The following is a 20,803-nucleotide window of genomic DNA, read 5'->3' as shown; positions in this document are numbered from 1 at the left end:
TTTAAATATACTCCGACATCTTATTATATATTCTGCATGCCCCCTAATTTCTTAAACAACAAATTTATTTGAAAGTGACACAACAAAACACATTAATGATATAGAAGAGGTAAAAACACGACACGTCAATTAATAAATAGTATTTTATTTATTTTTAACTAAAAGGATTTACAAAAACACATAACTCATTCAAATTACAGCATTCAATTTTAAGGGAAAAAAAATACTAAAATAGATATCCATATAATATGTGTATGAAAAATTCTATTCATCATCTTCATATCACATTTCACACATAATGTTTTTTAATTTTTTTTTCTTATCAAATGTGAGCAACTTCCTGAATGTACAACATGGATCACCCAATTATATAATTAAAAAGCAAGAATAATAAACATAATTATTATACACCTTAAATATCATCATCTTATATTGAGTGTATTTTAAATTTGAGTTTTTTAATGATATTCAGTTTTAAATTTTACGTAATTATTATTTATTCTTTAAAAATAAAATTATAAATAAATAGTATGCATTTTTAGAAAGTTTCGAATGAAAGTACTAAAAAACACAAATATCTCATCTATGGTCAAGGCCATTGAATGATCATCCCCTTACTTCATTTAATATAGTCAGTACAACTACAATAGTCATACATTCACAGCCACCAGCCAAGCAACCAAAACAGAACTCCCCCCCACTTTTGACCATCCAAGTCATTAATTAAACTTGCCCCATCCAGCCGGCCGTGAATATTCCCTTATAAACAGTACAACCCCCATTAATTCTCATGCTCCATGTTTTCATTCTCCTCAACCACTTCCCCATCTTCCTCGTTTCTTGCCTATCTCATGATCCAAACTAGTTTTATACCTAACCACACTCTCCAAAGTCTCAAACTTTGCATCTAAATCACTGTTTTTCTTCATAGTTGATCTCTCTATCTTGATTCTATCAACTATTCAGTGTGTGTGTGTGTGTATATATATATATGATGTTTCTGGGTTTATTCTTCGCCATCGTTTCTTCTTTGATAATTCTTAGATTCTTGCTCAAAACCTCTATACTTGCCATTTTCTCGAAATGGTGGCGATGCTTCGAAGATTGGTTTCACGTTTACCAGTCTTACAAAATCCCACAGTACAACGAGTACTACCAAGAAAACCAACTCTACCGCAAGGTTTCTGTTTACCTTAATTCCTTAGCCTCCCTCGACGATCCCCATCTTACGAACCTCAACCTGCTCTCCGGTTCCAAACCCAGCGAGATCTTTCTCCACTTTGATTCCAAACAGATCGTCTACGACAAGTTTTTTAGTGCAAGAGTTTCGTGGACGAACGAATCGGAAAGAGACGATGGTGGAAGCTGCAGCAGCAGCAGTAGTACTAGATCCTACGTGCTAAAGATAAGGAGAAACGATAAGCGTAGAGTCTTGAGACAGTACCTGCAGCATATCCTCTCGGTCACGGACGAGATCGAGCAGAGGAAGAAGGAAACTAGATTGTACATGAATTTGGAGCGAGGAAATGCGCGGTGGAGATCGATCCCTTTCACGCACCCGGCGAGCTTCGACACGGTGGTGATGGACGACGACTTGAAAAACAAGGTGAGGTCCGATCTCGAGCAGTTCCTCAAGTCTAAACAGTATTACCACAGATTGGGCCGCGTCTGGAAACGGAGTTATTTGCTGTACGGTCCTTCCGGCACCGGAAAAACCAGCTTCGTCGCGGCAATGTCGAGGCTCCTTTGTTACGACGTGTACGATATTGACATGTCCAAGGTCTCGGACGACTCGGAACTGAAGACGCTCTTGTTGCAAACGACGAGCAAGTCGCTGATCGTGATTGAGGATCTCGATCGGTTTTTCGACGGGAAACGTACGAGTGCGACGGCAGTGAGCATGTCGGGGATGCTAAATTTCATGGACGGAGTTGTATCGTGCTGCGGCGAAGAGTGTGTGATGGTGTTCACAATCAACGGGAAGGACCTAGGTGATCGGACAGCGATCATGAGGCCCGGGAGGATCGACGTACACATCGAATTCCCCTCCTGTAACTGCTTCTCTGCGTTTAAGAGTTTGGCGAGTACCTACCTGGGAGTGAAGGATCACAAGCTGTTCCCTCAGGTGGAGGAGATCTTTCAAACCGGCGCGAGTCTGAGTCACGCCGAGATCGGCGAGATCATGATTTCGAACCGGAATTCGCCGACGCGGGCATTGAAATCGGTCATCACGGCACTGCAAGCGAACGGTACTACTAATGATGGTACGGCCGTTCCGGGTTTGAGTGGGAGTGGGTCGGGTCGATCCGGGGATGAAGCGGGTGAACCGGCAGGGGTGATTTGTCGGGAAAGCGTTCACACGGTGAGAGAGTTCCGAAAACTGTACGGACTATTGAAGATGGGAAGCAGAAGAAAAGAGTCATTAGATTTGAGTTCGGGCGAGAAGGAAGGCTCACGACACGGACACGACGTTTAAAACTTTAAACCCACGGTATATGATTTGCTGGTTGCAATCAATCTGGTCCCTTCGTTGTACGGGATTTGAACCCGTGACTTAATTATTTTTCGTTTTTAGTTTTTGTTTAAGCACACATGTAAAACAGATTAATGATTTGTATGTAATTATATGTGCATTCTCTTTAAAGAACAGATTCACTTAAAAAATAGTAAGAATGAAATTTACTTTTTTTCAAATAACATGTGTACTTAGCATCACTTTATTTATTTATTTTTTACTTTTTTTCTAAACAAGCAAGTAAACTTCTTTATAAATTAGAAAAAATAATACATGAGGAGGAGGTGGGGTTTCCCAATAAACACCTCGGAACAATAACAATAGTGCAAAGTGGTGGATAAAAAAAAGAAAAAAGAGTTTTTACGATCAATTTCTTGGTCTTCACCCATGTTCTATAAAAAGAATGTCGTTTAAAAGACGATAATAAGCTATTCGCAAAAATTTGCAAACAATGGAACCATTGCTGGTAGTGGTGAAACCTCCGCTAAAAGCGTTGAGAGTGGCGGGTGCACTGCTGTTTGTTATTTTGAGATAATTTTTGGAGAGATCCACAGTCCATTCTTCGAGATTATCAGTTAGGGAAAAAGTTAACATAGAAGAAAACACGACATCGGGTGGACTGATCTATGACCTATGAACATATGCATTCCTGCGCTCCTGTGATGGCGCGTGTTAGCCACGTGTCGGTGGGATGGAGATGGGGTGACCTAGATCTGGAGAAGTTGCTAGTATGATGCATGTAGTCGTCGATGTGCGGTGCACTACGCATGAGGTCCACGCACCAATCATTTTGGCACAACTCTACTTCGTCCCAGCAGATCGGCAGATGGCAAATGAGGTGGTGGGGCGCGTGTAGGCAAATGGCGGCCGGATAGCAACATATTTGACCAAAATCGAACTGGTGGAGGGAGGAGAGAAAAAACACTACATTTAAAGTGTATACACAATGCGGAAATGGAAAGGAGAAGGAGAGGAGGGTGTTCGGCAACGGCTCTCACTAAAATTGAGTTTTCTAAAGAGAATGATGAGTCTCTCTCTAAAAAACTTTGGACAACTTTCAACATCACTTTATTTTACTACAATGTAAATCTCTCTAACCACCTCACTATAGTGTTTTAGGCTTTAATTAATTCCAATATAAATGTAAGTTAAATCTTCATGTTAATATTTTATATAATTTAGAGACTCTACTTATAGATCATATTAGCTTAGTTATTCTTGTGTAGTAAACAAAGGATTTTGAAAGTTTGACTTTGTATGAACCTTTTCGATTCTGGTTTTCGAGAGTATTTTTTGCACCTGTTAACATTCTGTATGAAATAATGAATGTTGCATCTGAATTTTCCTTTTAAAAAAATTGGACTAAACTATATATATATATATATATATATATATATGGGTGTTGGCTGGATATCTGTACTTGGCTCACCTAGTAGACTCGCCTGGACCCCAACTAGGACTGATAGGTAGACCACCGGCACTAGCTAGGGTGGCAAGACGGACACCAGCCCCTAAGAAAAAGTAGGGACGGGTGTCTTGTGGAATACTGCCCCAACTCGCCCACTTATATATATATAATATAATATAATATAATATAATATATAAACAAATATTATATTACATTTATTAAAGAAAAATTAAATAAAATGATTTCGTTTTGAAAAGTTAAAAAACCTCCAAAACAACGTTGTTTTGGGTTCCAAACATCCATTCCCATCTTTCCCTCAAAACCCTCTCAAACCTGTTTCTCTCTCAACTCTTGGTTGCCATCTCTCCTCTTCGACTTTCTGTCTCACTCTCTTTTCTCCATTTCTCTTCTCGCCAATGTCGTCATCTCTTTCTCCTCGACTTTTTGTCTAACTCTCTTTTCTCCATCTCACCTTCACCAATGGCCCATTGAGGCCCATGGCTAGCCTAACAACCATGAGCCAGTCATCCCGTCTGCATGTAGAGGGGTTGGATGATGAAAACAAAAAAGACTCGTTCAGAGATATGTGAGAGCTGGTTAATGCGGGCGGGTAACAACCCTAAATAATTTGCATATTTATGACTGGCTTGATGGCCAACATACAAAGAAAATAAGAGGAGGCTACTTTTTCTATTTTTATTATGTTATTTATACAACATGGATTATTTATTTTAATTTGTATCATATAGATATTTTTATCTAATTTTTATAGTAATACTTACTTGTCCAAAAGGTTTTGGAGATTCTAGTATAAATGTCATTACGTGTGAATGGCTCAAAAAGCATAAAAATCCCTGCATATGACTGTTGTAAAAAGATTACTTTTAGGGCAGGTTTGGGGGGTGAGATGAGAATTTTGTGTTTTGTTTTAGTGTTTAAAATATTATGTTTTAGTATTATTATTGTTTTGAGATTTGAAAAAGTTGAATTGAAATTTAAAAAAGTTGAATTGTTTATTATATTTTATATGAAGATTTGAAAAATATATAATGATGAGATGAGATGTGATGAGAATTTTGTATCTTATCCCACTCCCAAACCTGCCCTTAGTAGCATTGGCTACAACATGCTATCCAAGATGTTATAATTGTGGATGGCAGCTGGTGAATATTCTTGGATCAAAATTTGTTTATTTTATTACTCATAGGTTTCTGAAAGAAAAATTATGTTTAGGTGAGGTTTGGATAGTGAATTAAAATGAGATGAGTTAAAATGAAAGTTAAAAATTGAATAAAATATTATTAGAATATTATTTTTTAATATTATTATTATTTTAAAATTTAAAAGACTTGAATTGTTTATTGGATTTTGTATGAGAATTTGAGAAAATTATAATGATTAGATGAAATGAGTTGAGATGAGTTGAAACTATCTTTATATCCAAACCTAGCCTGAAGTCCTACACCACACCTGCTGAGAGAAAAAAAATAAAGACCCACATCAGTAGGTGTGTAGTGTAAAATTGCTGAGTAGAAGAACTCTGTTGAAAGAAAAATTCTACTTAGAAGTTTTACACCACACACCTGCTGAGGAGAAAAAAATAAAGAATAGTTATACTCATCATCTCTTATACCACACACGAACATGTGATTTGTCTTTTTTTCCATCTATTTAAACACATGCATATTTATGTGTAAATATGTGTGTTTAAATAAAAGAACAAAAATAAAAAATCACATATTGGTGTGTGGTGTGAGGATGATAAGTAGCATTTCAAAAAATAAAAGGATAAAAAAATAAAATAAAAACCCACATCAGTAGATGTGTGGTGCAAGACTGCTAAGTATATAAATTCTTCTAAAAGAATTAAATCTATTCAGTAGCCCTACACCACACACTTGCTGAGGAAAAAAAAATAAAAAGATTAAAAAAAGAAAAATTCTATTCATAAGCCTTACACACCACACACCACCTTTTTTGTTATTTTTTTTTAATTTTTTCTCTTACCAAATATGTGGTATATGGATGATGAGTAGAAGAATTCAATTGTTTTAAGAAGAATAAAATAAAAAAAGTTTAAAAAAAAATTTAAAAAATTATGGTGTGTGTGGTATGTATGGTTTATGAATAGTAAAACTCTAAAAAAAATAAAGACCAAATGTATGGTGTAAAACTGCCTAGTAGAATAATTCTTTTGAAAGAAATATTCTATTAAGCAGTCATATATATACAAACACCTATTAAGCAAAAAAATAAAAAGATAAAAAATAAATAGCCACATATATGATATTACTGAGTAGAATAACTCTTTTCGAAATAGTAAAAGAGGAATGCTACACAATCTCACATTCTCCACACATTACTTTTTTTTTTAAAAATTTTTATTTTTATTTTTTATTTTTTTTGAATTTATTATTTTTAAACTAATTCAAATTTTCTATTCATTATTCATATATTAAATATTTGATAAAAGAAAAAAATAATAAAAATTAAAAAAAATGTGGTGTGTAGAGATTGTGTGAATAGTTAGGTCAGGTTTGGGGGATGGGATGAGACACAAAATTTTCATCTCATCATTACACTTTTTTCAAATCTTCATACAAAATATAATAAACAATTCAACTTTTTCAAATCTCAATTCAATTTTTTTAAATTTTAATATAATAATAATATTAAAATATAATATTTTAAACATTAAAATAAAATATAAAATTTTTATCCCACTTCCCAAACTTGTCTTAAGAGATTGTGTAGATTTTTTGATGGTAAAAAGATGGAGGTGATATGCATAGATTAGTTGGGCCTCCTTTTGCTTATCGAAACATAAAGCCGGGCCTGGAAATAATGGTTGCAGCCTTTGAAATTCTCGTTTTGTCCCCGTGCTTCTCACGTGAGAAGCACCTTCCTTCCTGAAAGTCGTTTAGGGACAAGTCCCTGGTGTTCTTCGTCCCCATTTCCTCAACTGTCAAACTCACATCCCTCCCTACCGTCTCTCTCTCTACAGCTCCAATTCCTGATTTCCCAGTTTTGGGTTAGCTCCTGTCCCGTCTCTTCGGTGATTTCTTCGCGCCCAACTTTTAAGGTACCTAACCGATTTCTTAATCTACACGCTGAATCCGACTTACCTACTATCTAATCGGGAATAGATCCTAATCTCGATTCGTTTTTGGACTTTAATTTTATCCTAATTTCGTATTACCCTCTGCTACCTGAATGACTAATTATACATCTAGTTCTAGCTGTACTAAGAGACACAAACGCATGTGATTCATAGCCTGTTATGTTAACTTGACATGGGGATTCCTCGCATTGAATAATCTGAGTGAATAATCTGAGCTTGATATGCAGGGTGATTTTGAAAACACATTGACAGAAACATGCGGTTCACATGCACACACACACGCCATTGCTCCATATGCAGGAGATGCAGGGTTTGGATTCTCCTACCTAGGGTGCTTTCGGTGATTAAGCACATTAAGCACCTAACTATTGCAGCTTTCGGCATTTTTAGCTTAATTTGGATTTGGATTCTTCAACTTATTTCTGAAATTGGAACTCATATGCTGTGTTCACAGATGCATATGATAGACATGCATTGATTTTGAGCTTAAAGTGTGTATATCTTGCTGTGTGGCTTTCTATTTTATCTGAAAAAGCTTGCTTTTTTGAGGAATTTTAACTTGGAACTTGGTGATTGTGCATGGTTAGCTATAGTAGATGCTGTTTTCTTCAGCTAAATTTGACAAAGAATTTTGCAGGTGCATAGAGTAAAGCTGTAGGGTTTTGGAATTGTTGCCATCAGCATGGTGAGTTTGTATGACTAGCTTAAGATAAATCCAATGATTAAATCTGGTGTTCTGTCTGATGCAATGTTGGGCTGAAGTCAACAAAACAAGTGTTTTGACAATTTTGTTTATCCCAGAATTACCTAATTGGAGCTTTCAAGCCAGCTTGCAACATTTCAATCACATTTTCCGATGGAAAAATACGCAAGCAGGTTCATTATCAATTTTCATTGTGTGCAGTTTTGTTTTTAAGTACTAGATGTGTTTGACTTCATTTAAGGACGTGAAAAATATTGGGTAAAAGCGAATTTCTTGATTTTTGAAGAACTTAATAACACTGTATATTATAGTATATGATGTAAATTTAATTCCTTTGACTGCTGATGATGGCTGTTGAAGAACTTACGGGGAGTATTGTTTACGGAAAGTGTTGGGTAACGACGGCTGAACTTGGGCCTATAACTCGTTTTTTGGTTTTTTTGGGTCGGGGGACTTAATGTCCAATGTGAATACTCTCATCCACAATTTAATTTATACTGATATTGAAAATTTTCAAAAGTGTTTGACTCATGGTCTTACAATATGCTTTTTTTCTTTTTTATTTGCTCATGTAGGTCCCACTAAAGAAGGAAAATGGTCACACAGTCATGGTGCCCCTTTTCCAAAGTCAAGAAAACATTGCTGGGAAGGTATTTGATTGATAGAATATTTTTGAATGTATTATAATGCAAAATAAAATCTTAATGTCTTTAAAAGCATTACTTGAAGCACTTTTATTTAATGTTTTTCAATGCATTTATTAACGGATATTGTTGTCTTATTTCAGATTTCTATAGAACCATTTCAAGGGAAGAAAGTTGATCATAATGGTGTGAAAGTTGAGCTCCTTGGTCAGATAGGTATGGTTTTTGCTTCAATGTTTCAATGTGGTGCACTGTCACTCATATGTTGAGAGAGATTGTAAGCAATTCATAGGAGAACATTTTTCTTTTCACCCGTGTTATATATGGAGTTTTTACTTGTACCAAATACTCGAAATTTTTGAAGTACAATGACTAGAGGTTATTAACAAGGGTAGATCTGAATCTTTAACTACCACAGCTTTTTTGGATGCTTATAATTTTTTTTTTTCTTTTTGAGGATTCTTTTGTGGTATACAATCTGTTTGTTATCTAAAACTTGTTTGGCTGGGTAGCCAACAGCAGAGCGGATAACTGTTTTTTTTTTTTTTATATTTTTTTTTTATAAGTAAATGATTGTATTACTAGCATAGGCATAACCCAAGTACACAAGATGGTATATAAAAGGAAACACCTATCTAGGATGAAGAAAAGGAAACAAGAAAATCATGCAGGTCTAAGCCATTAAAATCTATAGCTATGGCCCATATGAATAATGTTCTAACAAAAATAGATCTAAGATCCTCAAATGATCCACTCCTTGTCTTTGAACGTCTTGCCATTTCGTTCCTACCATAAGTACCATAAAATACAAATAGGAACCATCTTTCACACAACTTTGGTTTGTGGAATACCTCCAAGAGTTGTTCAACAAGTCAAGAGCGCCTCCACTGTGGCGGACATAATCCATGCTAACTCTAATCTGCTGAACACCTCAACCCATAACGCTCTAGCAACATCACAATGTAGTAGAAGATAATTTACAGTTTCACCGTTCGTCTTGCACATGCAGCACCAATCTATTATGATCACCTCACGTCTTCGCAAATTATTTGTCATCAAGATCTTTCCCAGTGATGCTGTCCATGCAAAGAAAGTCGCTTTGGGAGGCGCCTTATTACGCCATATCCTCTTCCATGGAAATTGAGGCCTCGTTTGTTTTCAAAAAACATCTCATCTCATCTTATCTAATCATTACAACTTTCTCAAATTCCAGTATAAAATAAAATAAACAATTCAATTTTTTCAAATCTCAAAACAAAAATAATATTAAAAAATATATTCTAACAATACTTTATTCAACTTTTTAATTTTAATTTCAACTCATCTCATCTACGAAAACAAACGAGGCCTGAGTGTTTTGCACCTGTGTGAGAGACTGATAGAACGATCGAACCGAGAATGTGCCTTTACCTGTTGGTACCCACCACAATTTATCATTTCCTTGGATGCTCGGTCTCACAGAATACAGAAGTCGAAAGAACTCCTCAAAACTACCAACTTCCCAATCTTGAGCCACCCTTCTAAAGATGATGTTCCACTGTATTTGATCTCCAGCTATCACCATATAATCAACCACTGAAGCTTCTTTCTCACATGCAATCCTGAATACTGAGGGGAATAAATCTTTTAGTGTATTATTTCCACACCAAATGTCGCTCTAGAATTTTATTCTAGAACTATCTCCCAACACAAGTCTAGTGTGACAAAAGAACATCTCCCATCCCTGACTAATATGCTTCCAAATCCCCACTCCGTGAGTCCCATTTACCTCTCTACTATACCAGCAGCCCTAGCCACCCCCCCCCCCCCACTTCCATATTTATAATCAATCATCAACTTCCATAGAGCTTCCGGTTCTGTGTTATATGGCCACAACCATTTTCCAAGTAATGCCCTATTGAAAATCTTTAGATTTCTAATACCCAACCCTCCCAAGGGAAGTGGGGAACATACCTGAGTCCATTTGACTAGATGGAATTTAAAGTCGTCCCCCATGCCACTCCAAAGGAAGTCCCTGTACAATTTCTCTATCTAGATCGCCACACTTGCTAGAATTGGGAATTGGGAATAGAGATAAAAAATACGTTGGTAGATTAGAGAGAGTAGTTTTGATTAAAGTGATCCTGCCCCCTTTCGACAAATACAGTCTCTTCCAACCAGCCAATCCATGTTTGATCTTCTCGATCATTGTATCCCATATTGTTACAGTCCTTGAGGCAACCCCCAACAGTAAACCCAGGTAATTCATAGGTAGGGCAGACACCTTGCATCCTAAAGTGTTAGCCAGTTGTTTGATATTACGAACATTACCAACTGGCACCAATTCTGATCTTTCAAGGTTCACTTTCAAACCCGATGCTGCTTCAAAGCGAAGTAGGAGTGCCCTTAGTAGCAATTGAGTAATGCATATGTCATTGTAAGGCATGGGACTTTGAAGCTTTCGATACAGTGCAGTTGCTAGTTTTTTTTTAAAAAAAAAAGAAACAAAAATAAAGACAAAACTGTCATAAAACTCGCTTGACATTTCCAATGTATATTACCGGTGAGGGCTGTATACGCATGACAACCCACAATTTCGTATGTTCTTTCCTTTGAATGACCCTATGCTAGTATATTTTGGCCTGATAGAGTACTGGCTATTAGAATGCTGTTTTTTTTCCTGGTAACTTGAGTATTTTTTAAAATATAAAGAATGTAAAATGCTGTTATAGAGTGACCAATTACCCCTGTTTGGCTTCGTCTTTTCTTAAAAGAACTGTATTGGTACAGATTTACCCTGTGCTTACACCTCCTTTTTCTTGCTTGCTTTTTTATTTTATTTTATTGTTTATTTTTCTTTAAATTTTTTAGTTTTAAATTACTCATGGCTTATATCTCCATGCTTTCAAACAGTGGGACTCAGAACCTCATTTAGTCGAAGTTGAATGTTCTAGAAATAAATATGTTTGGAATGGATCCATGATCTCAAGAGCTGATACCATTTGTTTTACTAAATATGATGTGGTAGTACAGTTGGTTTAGAATTTGATAAATTCTGGTCATGGGTAGTAAAGGAAGCATCTACTTTACAAACTTGTTCATATTTCAGTCTTAACTGTCATATTGTTCTTCTGGGTCCTTTTTAGTATCTTTTTCCTTATTGCTAAGATGAATCTTTAACGATACTATATTTGATTGCAGAGATGTACTTTGATAGGGGCAACTTCTATGACTTTACTTCCCTTGGTAAATATACTTGCTCCTCTTTCATTAGCTTTGACTATTGGATTTCAATATTGACTCCTCATTTATTGCTTGTTTCTAATTATAAATCCCCCCCCCCAAAAAAAAAAAAAAAAGCACACGTAAATTTTTGACCCCTTGCGATTTGATTTATGCCATCAGTTATTATGCTAAGATTTAAAAAATGTGCAAACAAATCAATTTGATGAGGGGTTTTTTTTACTGCTATTGTTTGTAGTTCGTGAACTGGATGTTCCTGGAGAAATATATGAGAAGAAAACATATCCATTTGAATTTTCCACTGTTGAAATGCCATATGAGACATACAATGGGGTGCATGTGAGGCTTAGGTGAGCTATTAATCATATTGTAAGCTTTCAATGCTGACTGTGTATTCATACTTTCTGTTGGTATATCCTTTGTGGTATTTAACATTGACCACTTTTCATGGCTATAAAGATGATCCTTGTTCCTAGAGATGTTGAGTAAAATGGTAAGTGCTCGTGGATATTCTGCCCATGCTCCTAACTGTGGTCACCTACTTTATGATTGGTGAAGTTAGGCTAGGACACCCTCCCCCCATCCCTTTCTTATGAGCTAATCAAATGTTGCAACATCCTTTTACTTGTGTGTTCAATCGTTTATTGATAGAACAAATGATATCTTTTTGGATAGGCTGTGATTAAACATTTTTAAACCTGTTTTCTTCTTGTACTCCTGCAATTGAAGTTCAATATATCTTAGCAACTGGGTGATGCAGCATTTTCTGATTTTAGTTACTCAGCTCTCTTTAGGTATTGTGTACAGCTGCTTGCTTTGGGAAATGTTCTGATATTTAACATTTTATTGCTTCTTTAATTTTTTGCTGCATAAGGAGAGAATCCTTAATCTCTTCTCAGATCATTTTTCTTACAAGTAAAATGAAATTTTATTGAAACAAGTAAGTAGGCATGGCCCAAGTACACTGGAAATATACAAAAGAGAACACCTAGTTATAGGCTAGGAGCTAGAAATAGATGCAAGAAAATCATTAAAGCTAGCCCCCATTAAATACAATATCAGAAGCCATAGAAATAAGATGTGGAAAAAGAAACATCTGATTTCACAGGTAATGTTAATAATAAATCATATTAGTTGGCCAACTGCAAGTTGCCATGTTATTTATCACGAGTAGTGTCTTATGGTAATGATGATGTTAATGTTGCGAACATGTTAATTGAAGGTCACAGCCTTATTGAAATATATTTTATTTTTAATTGCTTCTTTTTCGAAGGACAGATTATGGTGATTATCATTTCAGTACCTTTGGCAGTCTCAAATTTAATTACCTTTTTTTATAATCATTTTCTAATCTTTATTTTGTTAAAGGATATGATTAAGTGAGTGTTAGCTTGCTTCCTATGAATGAAATTTCTTGATTACCCACCCATAAAAAAAGTGAGTGTTAGCATTCTACTGTACACTGCTCTTTGATTATATATACATATACATACGTGTATATATATATATATATACATATTGATAAGTGAAAAATTATAATTTTTTGGATCTCCCCTTTGCAGGTATGTCTTGAAAGTCACAATCAGTCGTGGTTATGCTGGCAGTATTATAGAATACCAGGATTTTGTGGTAACAGCTCCCTCTCTCCCTCTCCTTCTCTATGTATATTAGTGATTGGTGATTAGTTTGTTTGGGACTTATAAATATGCAATACCTTATGCTACAAAAGTACCTCCCAAAGTTCTACCTAGTGATTACTTCACATATCTGTTGTTAAAAAATAATTTTTATGTATGAATTAATGACTTGGGATTATGTATCCTCTAACCAAAAAAAAAAAAAAAAAAGACTGTTGATTGTGCATTGGTTGCTTTCGAAAAATACTTTTGCAGAGTGGTTGCCATTCAAAATTTTACTTGTTTCGGTGTAGATTTAAAAATTGTCACTAATGTTACAAAAGTTACCGCATAATTTCTTTTCCAGTGCTATTTATATTAGAACTATTGTGGTATCTCATTTCTGGTTTATATTGATGTCTTTATTTTGGCATCAGGTTCGAAATTATTCCTCCCCACCATCCATTAACAATAGCATCAAGGTGAGTGCTGTAACATATGATTTATTCGGTAAACCTGTTGTCTGTTTGCTGCTGTCTTAGCTTGCCTTTCAAAGGACCATACTTAATGATTTTCAGTGATTATCACACGTAAAGAGGATTTTTAAAACAAACAGTGTGTTGAATATGCGCTATCAATGGAGTGAAAGTCCTTGCTTTTGATTGTATATTTTTAGAGGTTCTGTTGCATTTGTATAATCCAATGTGCAGCAAATTAACAAGAGTGGGGATTCTCATAATTTTCATGTTGTATGCAGATGGAAGTTGGAATTGAAGATTGCCTACACATTGAGTTTGAGTATAACAAAAGCAAGTATGTCAAACATGTAGTATAACTGGGATTTTGCAGTTGGTATTGAAGATTGCCTGATCATGACTATAGTTAAACCTGGCCTTATAGGGTGGTTCCATCTGTACACAGTTGCTAGTCTAGTCAGCAATTCATTGTTTTGTAGGGTAACTATTCAGGAGTCCAGATTACATTTTATTGTTTAATTTAGCATAAATTGAAGGGGAGTATCTTTGTCATTGCTTATCGGTGTTACAATATGCAGGTATCACCTGAAAGATGTTATAATTGGCAAGATATATTTTCTTCTTGTAAGAATCAAGATAAAAAATATGGACCTGGAGATTAGGAGACGAGAATCAACAGGATCAGGTGCCAATACCCATGTTGAGACAGAGACACTTGCTAAATTTGAGTTGATGGATGGTGCTCCTGTTAGAGGTATGCTAAGAATTATTCTTCTGCTTTTCTTCTTATTCCAACGAATATAACACCAACAAAGAGATGGGAGATGGTCACAACCACAAAGAGAACAACCATGCTTATACATACAATAACCAAAACACATGTTTTCCCTATAAAGAAGTAAAAGAAAACAAGGGGTTAAATACAAAATTTATCCCTATGGTTTGCCTTAAAGCCAATTTGCTCCGTGTTTTTCAATTGAACTTTTCTCTCCTTGTGGTATTAAGATTTTTCAAAATGGTCGTGCCTTTAGAATTTCAATGCTAAATGGTTAACAATGTTAATGTGGCATGCCATGTGGCCTTGATAGTTTTACCATGGGTTTTGTCCAAGCTTGTTGGAAAGTGATCAAGGGTGACCTTATGTGGGTCTTTCAAGATTTTCATACTAATGCCAGATTTGAAAAAAGTCTAAATGCTACTTTCTTAGCACTCATTCCCAAAAAGATGGGGTCTGTGGATGTTAGAGACTATCGCCCCATTAGCCTTTTGAACGGGGTTTACAAGATCTTTCTAAAGTATTAGTGAATCGATTTGAGTATGGTGATGGAAAAGTTAATTTTGAAGCTCAAAACACATTTGTCAAAAGTAAACAAATCCTAGATTCGGTCTTAATTGCAAATGAAGTTTTGGATGAACAACTCAAATCTAGAGAATCTTGGTTACTTTGCAAATTAGACATGAGAAAGCCTATGATCATGTCAACTGGAAGTTCCTACTTTATTTACTTGCAAGATGTGGCTTTGGGGAGAAATGACAGAAATGGGTAGAGTTTTGCATCTCTACAGTTCGATTCTCTATCTTGGTGAATGGTTCACCTGTGGGTTTCTTTAATTCCCCCTGTGGTTTGAGACAGGAGGATCTGTTCTCTCATTTACTTTTTTTATTTGTCATGGAAGCTCTCAGTAGGATGATTGTGGGCCTTGTGGAATGTGGTTTTCTCTATGATTTCTTGGTCGGGAATGGTGATTATGGCGCCATTGATATTTCTCACTTGCTTTTTAGTAATGATACTTTCATCTTCTGTGGAGCAAATCTCGGGCATATCCAATCTTTGAGGGTTCTACTTCTTTATTTTGATGTTGTCCCGAGTTTGAGAGTTAATCTCTCAAAGTCTGAATTGGTGCCAGTGGGGTCTGTCCCTAAAATGTAGAATTTAGCCTCTCTGTTGGGATGTAAGGTATCATCTCTACCCCTGAAGAGTATCTTGGCTTACCATTAGGTGATCCCTTTAAATCAGAAAGGATTTGGAATGACGTGGTGGAAAAGGTGGAGTGCAGATTGTCTTCTTAGAAGAGGTTGTATTTATCTAAAGGTGGTTAACTCTAAGGGGTAGCTCAGCTGATCCGGCCTTGGGTTTTCTCCCCATTGGTCACCAGTTCGAGTCCCCTTAGGGCTACTGGAGGTTTACCTGATCGTTAATTTCAGGGCTTCATAGGATTAGTCGAGGTGCGTGTAAGCTAGCCCGGACACTCAATTATAAAAAAAAAAAAAAAAAGTTGTATTTATCTAAAGGTGGTAGGCTCACTTTGATTAAAAGTACTCTTTCTAACTTACCCACTTATTTTCTATCATTGCTCCCACCCCCTACAAAGGTTGCCAACCGTATTGAGAAGTTACAACATGACTTCTTGTGGAGTGAGTTAGGGGAAGAGTTCAAATTTCATTTGGTTAATTGGTCAATTTTATGTACTCCAATTTCTGCGGGTGGATTGGGGATTCATAACTTGATGAAATTCAACCAAGCATTGTTGGGTAAATGGTTGTGGAGGTACCAACAGGAAAGTAAGGGTGGCAATTCGTGTTTTTGGGTCGTTTTCATGTTGTATCAAGTCATGAAACTCGACTATATAAGTTAACCCGAATCTGACCCATTAAGCTAAATATGTCAAACTTTCAAACCCTAACTCGACCCATTTAGATAGCGGGTCTTGTCATGTCATCCGTTTTGAATCGTTTAATAATTAATTAGAAATAGGTCAACATGACACGACTCGACTCATTTATACATGTTTTATGTAAATAGGTTGAACTAGTATGCATAACCCATTTAACATGATTAATATAGTTTCACATAAAAGATAAAATCTATATTTATTAGTAGCCATGATATCTTTAAAAAAATAAGATTATTTAATGAAAAAAAAATATCAATATTTTTCAAATTTTAACATATAATAAAATCAATATTAAAAACCTTATAATAACAAATATGAGTTTAGGTTCAGAATTACAATCTCAACAATAAAAATATAAGCATATTGAGGAATACCAATATTACAACTCAATGATAATAAAATTATAATTTTAAAATAAAATCTAAACAGGTTGATTTCGGGTTAAGTGGGTTGACCGTTATTGACCCGTTTATAAATCGTGTCTTAACAGGTTAACTCGTTTTAACCCGAACCCTTTAATATCAAATCCAAACCCGCTAATTTCTTGTGGTGTTCATGTTGGGTTCACAGGTCGTGTCACATATTATCACCCCTACACGGAAAGGGGGGCCCTATTGAAGTCCGTTATAGATTCACAGCTTGAGGAGGCTTGGGGAGAATGGTGCTAGAATGATGTACTCAACTCATATGGGGTGAGTTTGCGGAAATACATTAGGAGACGTTGGGAGATCTTTTGAAGACATGAACATATTGTGGTGGGTGACGGCTCTCGTATCGGATTTTAGTATAACAAATGGTGTGGTGAATGAAGCCTCCAAGACAACTTCCCTACCATTTTTGAACTCGCACAAGAAAAGGATGCAGCGATAGCGATCTCTTGGTCTTTTCTGGTGGCTCCCCTCAATGGAATGTGGATTTCATTAGGGCAGTCCAAGATTGAGAGTTGGAGACTATCATAGAGTTCTATGCAGCCTTGTATTCCATAAGCATGGTAGAGGTTACCATAGATAAGATGAACTGGAGCCCTTCCAAGAAAGGTAAATTCACTGTTAGATCGTTTTACCTAGTTCTAATGAGCCCTGGAATGACCATGTTCTCATGAAAGAGTATATGACAAATGAAAGCTCATTCAAAAGCAGCTTTTTTTGTATGGACAACATTATTAGACAAGATCCTCACCACGGATAATTTAAGGAAACACCGGGTCATGGTATTGGATTGATGTTGCATGTGTAAGGAGAATGATGAATCAGTAGATCATTTGCTTTTACACTACAAGGTGGCTAGGACCATGTGGGATGATTTTTTCGCGAGAATTGGATTGTCATGGGTCATGCCTCTTAAATTGGGGGATTTATTTGCAAGTTGGAGAAGCCTCCGAGGTAACTCACAAGTGGCAGCAATCTGGAGAATGATTCCTATATGTATTTGGCGGGAGAGAAATGGTAGAAGTTTTGAAGATTGCGAGAGAATAATGGATGAGCTTAAAGTTTTCTTTTTTAAATCATTGTCCTTATGGGCGGGGCCATTGTTTGTAATGGGCTAGATGTCCATGATTTTCTTCTTTCTATTGTAAACTCTAATTTGGTAATTCTCATGTATACTCCATGTGTTCTTGGGCTTTGCCTACTTCTATTAATAAAGCTTCTTGATTACCTATCAAGAAATGTAGCATGTCGTGTCAGAAAAATTAAAAAAATTTAAAAAATGTTAAAAAAGATTGTAAAAAATAAAAATAAAGAATGAAAAACTTCAAAACCAGAAAATGATAAAAACTTCAAAAAGTAAGAAAATAAAACTTAAAACCAAAAAGAGATGAATTCTTTGGAGAGAAACAAGAGGTGCTTTGAATATATGGAGCATTCTTTGGAGGAGCTGAAGCGATTTTTTTACAATACTTTACTCTCTTGGGCTTCGGCCATTATTTGTAATACGGACAACCTTCATGATTTGTTTGTATCTCTCACTAGTGCTTAGATGTAATTAGGCATGTTCAGTGTATACTACTGGTGTACTTGGGCGATGCCTCTTATATCAAAAAGGGGCAAGGTGTCCTACCACCTCGGGCCTCCATATGGTAGCCCTCACAGCATTATCTCATGGTGGATAATGGATATGAATCAGATTTTGGATCAATCTATATTTTGATTGACTGCCTCCATTATGTTGTTGCAAGCAAATACCACTATTTTTGGTCTTGGATCCTCCAATCCAATCATTCCCACAGGAGGTCCCCAGAATTTCCTTATGCTGGCATCTCATCCCTAAGACATGATCCGCATGGAGTGCCCCATGGTTCCTGAAGTGCCAGTCACAGAGAGGAATGCCATCAACTAGGGTGCCATGACCACTAACTACTTCTTGCCCCCTCGGGCTCTACTTTTCAAGTTTATTATCCTCAATGTCTCCCCTACTCTATAAGGGGCCTAGCCCCTTATTCTATTTTATCTACTGCCTTGCTCCTTGGCTCCCTATAGATCCAGCTGATCAATGTAATAGCTTACTTCTTGCGTGGCTCACACCATGGGTGTTGTTGCTGAGCTAGAGTGGGCTCAGCAGTCTTGTCTCTTGGTGCACGTGTAAAGGCACGATTAGTTCCTCAAAATCTCACTGCACTGACCATAGTAAACTCCTTATTCTACCAAAGTAGAGATCTGATTTAAATGACCAGGTAGAATGTCACTTTGAAATGCTGCAAAGGATGAATCCTTTTCCTTTCCCACCAACCATGGGTGCGCCTAGTGCATAGAGGAGCAAAGTTCATTTTCCTTTCATGAAAGCAGCTCATAAAAAAGGGATGGCCAGTCAAAAGTTCGGTTCCTTTGAGAGCAAATTTCAAAATCAACAAGGGTCATAGGAACGAAGGAAGTCTACAACTGGGACACAGCTCCAGTTTTTTTCTAGTATGGAGGCAGTGGTGGAATACTTTCATTGGTGTTCTTGTTTATTTCGTGGGCTCTACATTGTTCTGGTTATAAAGACCTCTTTTCTTCCTCTATTGAATCATTATAGGAGAAAACCATATTATTTTATGATTCGATAATTCATTTTTTTTAAGTATAATTCACTTATTCAGTTAAGGCGGCTTTAGTGATATTATGTCAGTAGTTTGCTTTCGACTTTCCAACTACTAGCTGGTACTATTTGGCATAATTAAATGTTTATGAATGGAATTTTAACAGGACCAGTTTGATCGTTTTAGGAATCACATGGAGTGATGTTCAATTGAAAAGCACTAGGAGAATTTGACTTAAGACAAACCACAGTCCGATTCTTTATATAGCCCTAAAATAAACAAACACACGTTTAATGACATGAAACTGACTGAATCTGTTCAGTTATTTGGATAATCACATCAAGGGTAACTGCATTTATAAGATAAATTTCTTAAGGTTCTGAATTTTCAACTGACAGTTATGTTATTTGATTGCCCATAACTGGAATGGCTGATCATCATGTGCTTGATTTTACAGGTGAATCAATTCCAATCAGACTGTTCCTTAGCCCTTATGAACTGACACCTACGCATCGAAATATCAATAACAAATTCAGTGTGAAGTATTATTTGAATCTTGTTCTAGTCGATGAAGAGGACCGGCGGTACTTTAAACAGCAGGAAATCACTATATATAGGCTTCAGGAAACTTCTTCCTGATTACTTAACTCACAGGTTTGGGAGCGAAGAGAAGACAAATTGTCTCATAGACACCTTGTAAAGCTTCTTTAGGTTTCATTTTGTTACAGAATCCCTTTTTCTTTTTTTTTTCCTATGAAGGGTTAGAATGGCTTGGTGGCACTCTTGCCTAGTGACAGCTTTGTTACGAACGATATTGTCACAAATTATGTAACATGAGCCATGCTGGGGAGGGCTCATGTTGTAGCAAAACTCTCTGCTTTGTTTGAAACTATATAGCATCCTCTGTGTTTTTACTTTTGTTGCTTCTTGTATTGTATTTTATTTTAAGAGAATGTTGTGTCCTTCGGAATGCAATGATTACTATTTCCTCCTGATGGTTTTCTTCTATACCATTTATTAGGTTGTTTAGAATTTGGTGCATCTGGCCAATATTGTTTGTTTGTTACATGTTAAAAGGATGTAGGAAATCATCTTCCCTATGGTGCTTGTTTAGGTGATAATATCTTCACATCCATTGCTCAATCACAAGGACAATCAGCCTCAACTTCAGCTTAATAGATGTTGAGAAACTTAACAACTCGATCTCTGGAGGATCACCAAGCCTCTTGTGATGATTTCTAGGACTTTGAAGTTCCAACTTACTAGATTCGGCACTGTTTCTAGGGGAGTGAGGGTTACATTATGTTCAAGACCATGATAGTTTTGAGACAGAGGTTGAATTTTCTGAGCTTCCCTCCTTAACTATTGTGACTGTTATTCTTTAAGTAAGGTTGCGTGAAGATTTCA

At 36.2% G+C, this 20,803-nt stretch overlaps 2 protein-coding genes across 3 annotated transcripts; both read left to right on the top strand.

Moving 5' to 3' along the window:
- The first annotated feature begins 584 nt into the window (after positions 1-584).
- Positions 585-2,688, top strand: LOC108989576 (AAA-ATPase At2g46620-like). The gene has a single exon (XM_018963229.2). The coding sequence runs from the start codon at positions 992-994 to the stop codon at positions 2,474-2,476; it is 1,485 nt and encodes a 494-aa protein (XP_018818774.1). The 5' UTR covers positions 585-991; the 3' UTR covers positions 2,477-2,688.
- A 4,127-nt stretch (positions 2,689-6,815) lies between these two features.
- Positions 6,816-20,388, top strand: LOC108989592 (vacuolar protein sorting-associated protein 26A). 2 transcript variants are annotated; one of them, XM_018963252.2, is made up of 12 exons: positions 6,816-7,005; positions 7,682-7,729; positions 7,846-7,920; positions 8,323-8,397; positions 8,535-8,607; positions 11,572-11,616; positions 11,852-11,963; positions 13,176-13,242; positions 13,667-13,711; positions 13,987-14,042; positions 14,284-14,459; positions 19,854-20,388. In XM_018963252.2, exons 2-12 carry the CDS (start codon positions 7,727-7,729, stop codon positions 20,033-20,035), a joined length of 909 nt encoding a protein of 302 aa, XP_018818797.1. In that variant the 5' UTR covers positions 6,816-7,005; positions 7,682-7,726; the 3' UTR covers positions 20,036-20,388. The 2 variants fall into 2 exon arrangements, with proteins under 2 accessions (XP_018818797.1, XP_018818798.1); XM_018963253.2 differs by having other exon boundaries at positions 7,672-7,729.
- The last annotated feature ends 415 nt before the right edge of the window (positions 20,389-20,803 follow it).

The sequence above is a fragment of the Juglans regia genome, chromosome 13 (assembly GCF_001411555.2).
Source record: "Juglans regia cultivar Chandler chromosome 13, Walnut 2.0, whole genome shotgun sequence".
NCBI lineage: Eukaryota > Viridiplantae > Streptophyta > Magnoliopsida > Fagales > Juglandaceae > Juglans > Juglans regia.
This window is presented reverse-complemented; position numbering and strand designations above follow the sequence as displayed.

Bases quoted from the DNA above. Each gene is read 5' to 3' on its own strand.
- LOC108989576 (XM_018963229.2), top strand. From the start codon at position 992: ATGATGTTTCTGGGTTTATTCTTCGCCATCGTTTCTTCTTTGATAATT.
- LOC108989592 (XM_018963252.2), top strand. The intron at 11,964-13,175 runs GTGAGCTATTAA...TCCCCTTTGCAG, and splicing joins GGGGTGCATGTGAGGCTTAG to GTATGTCTTGAAAGTCACAA. The intron at 13,243-13,666 runs GTAACAGCTCCC...TTTTGGCATCAG, and splicing joins TAGAATACCAGGATTTTGTG to GTTCGAAATTATTCCTCCCC.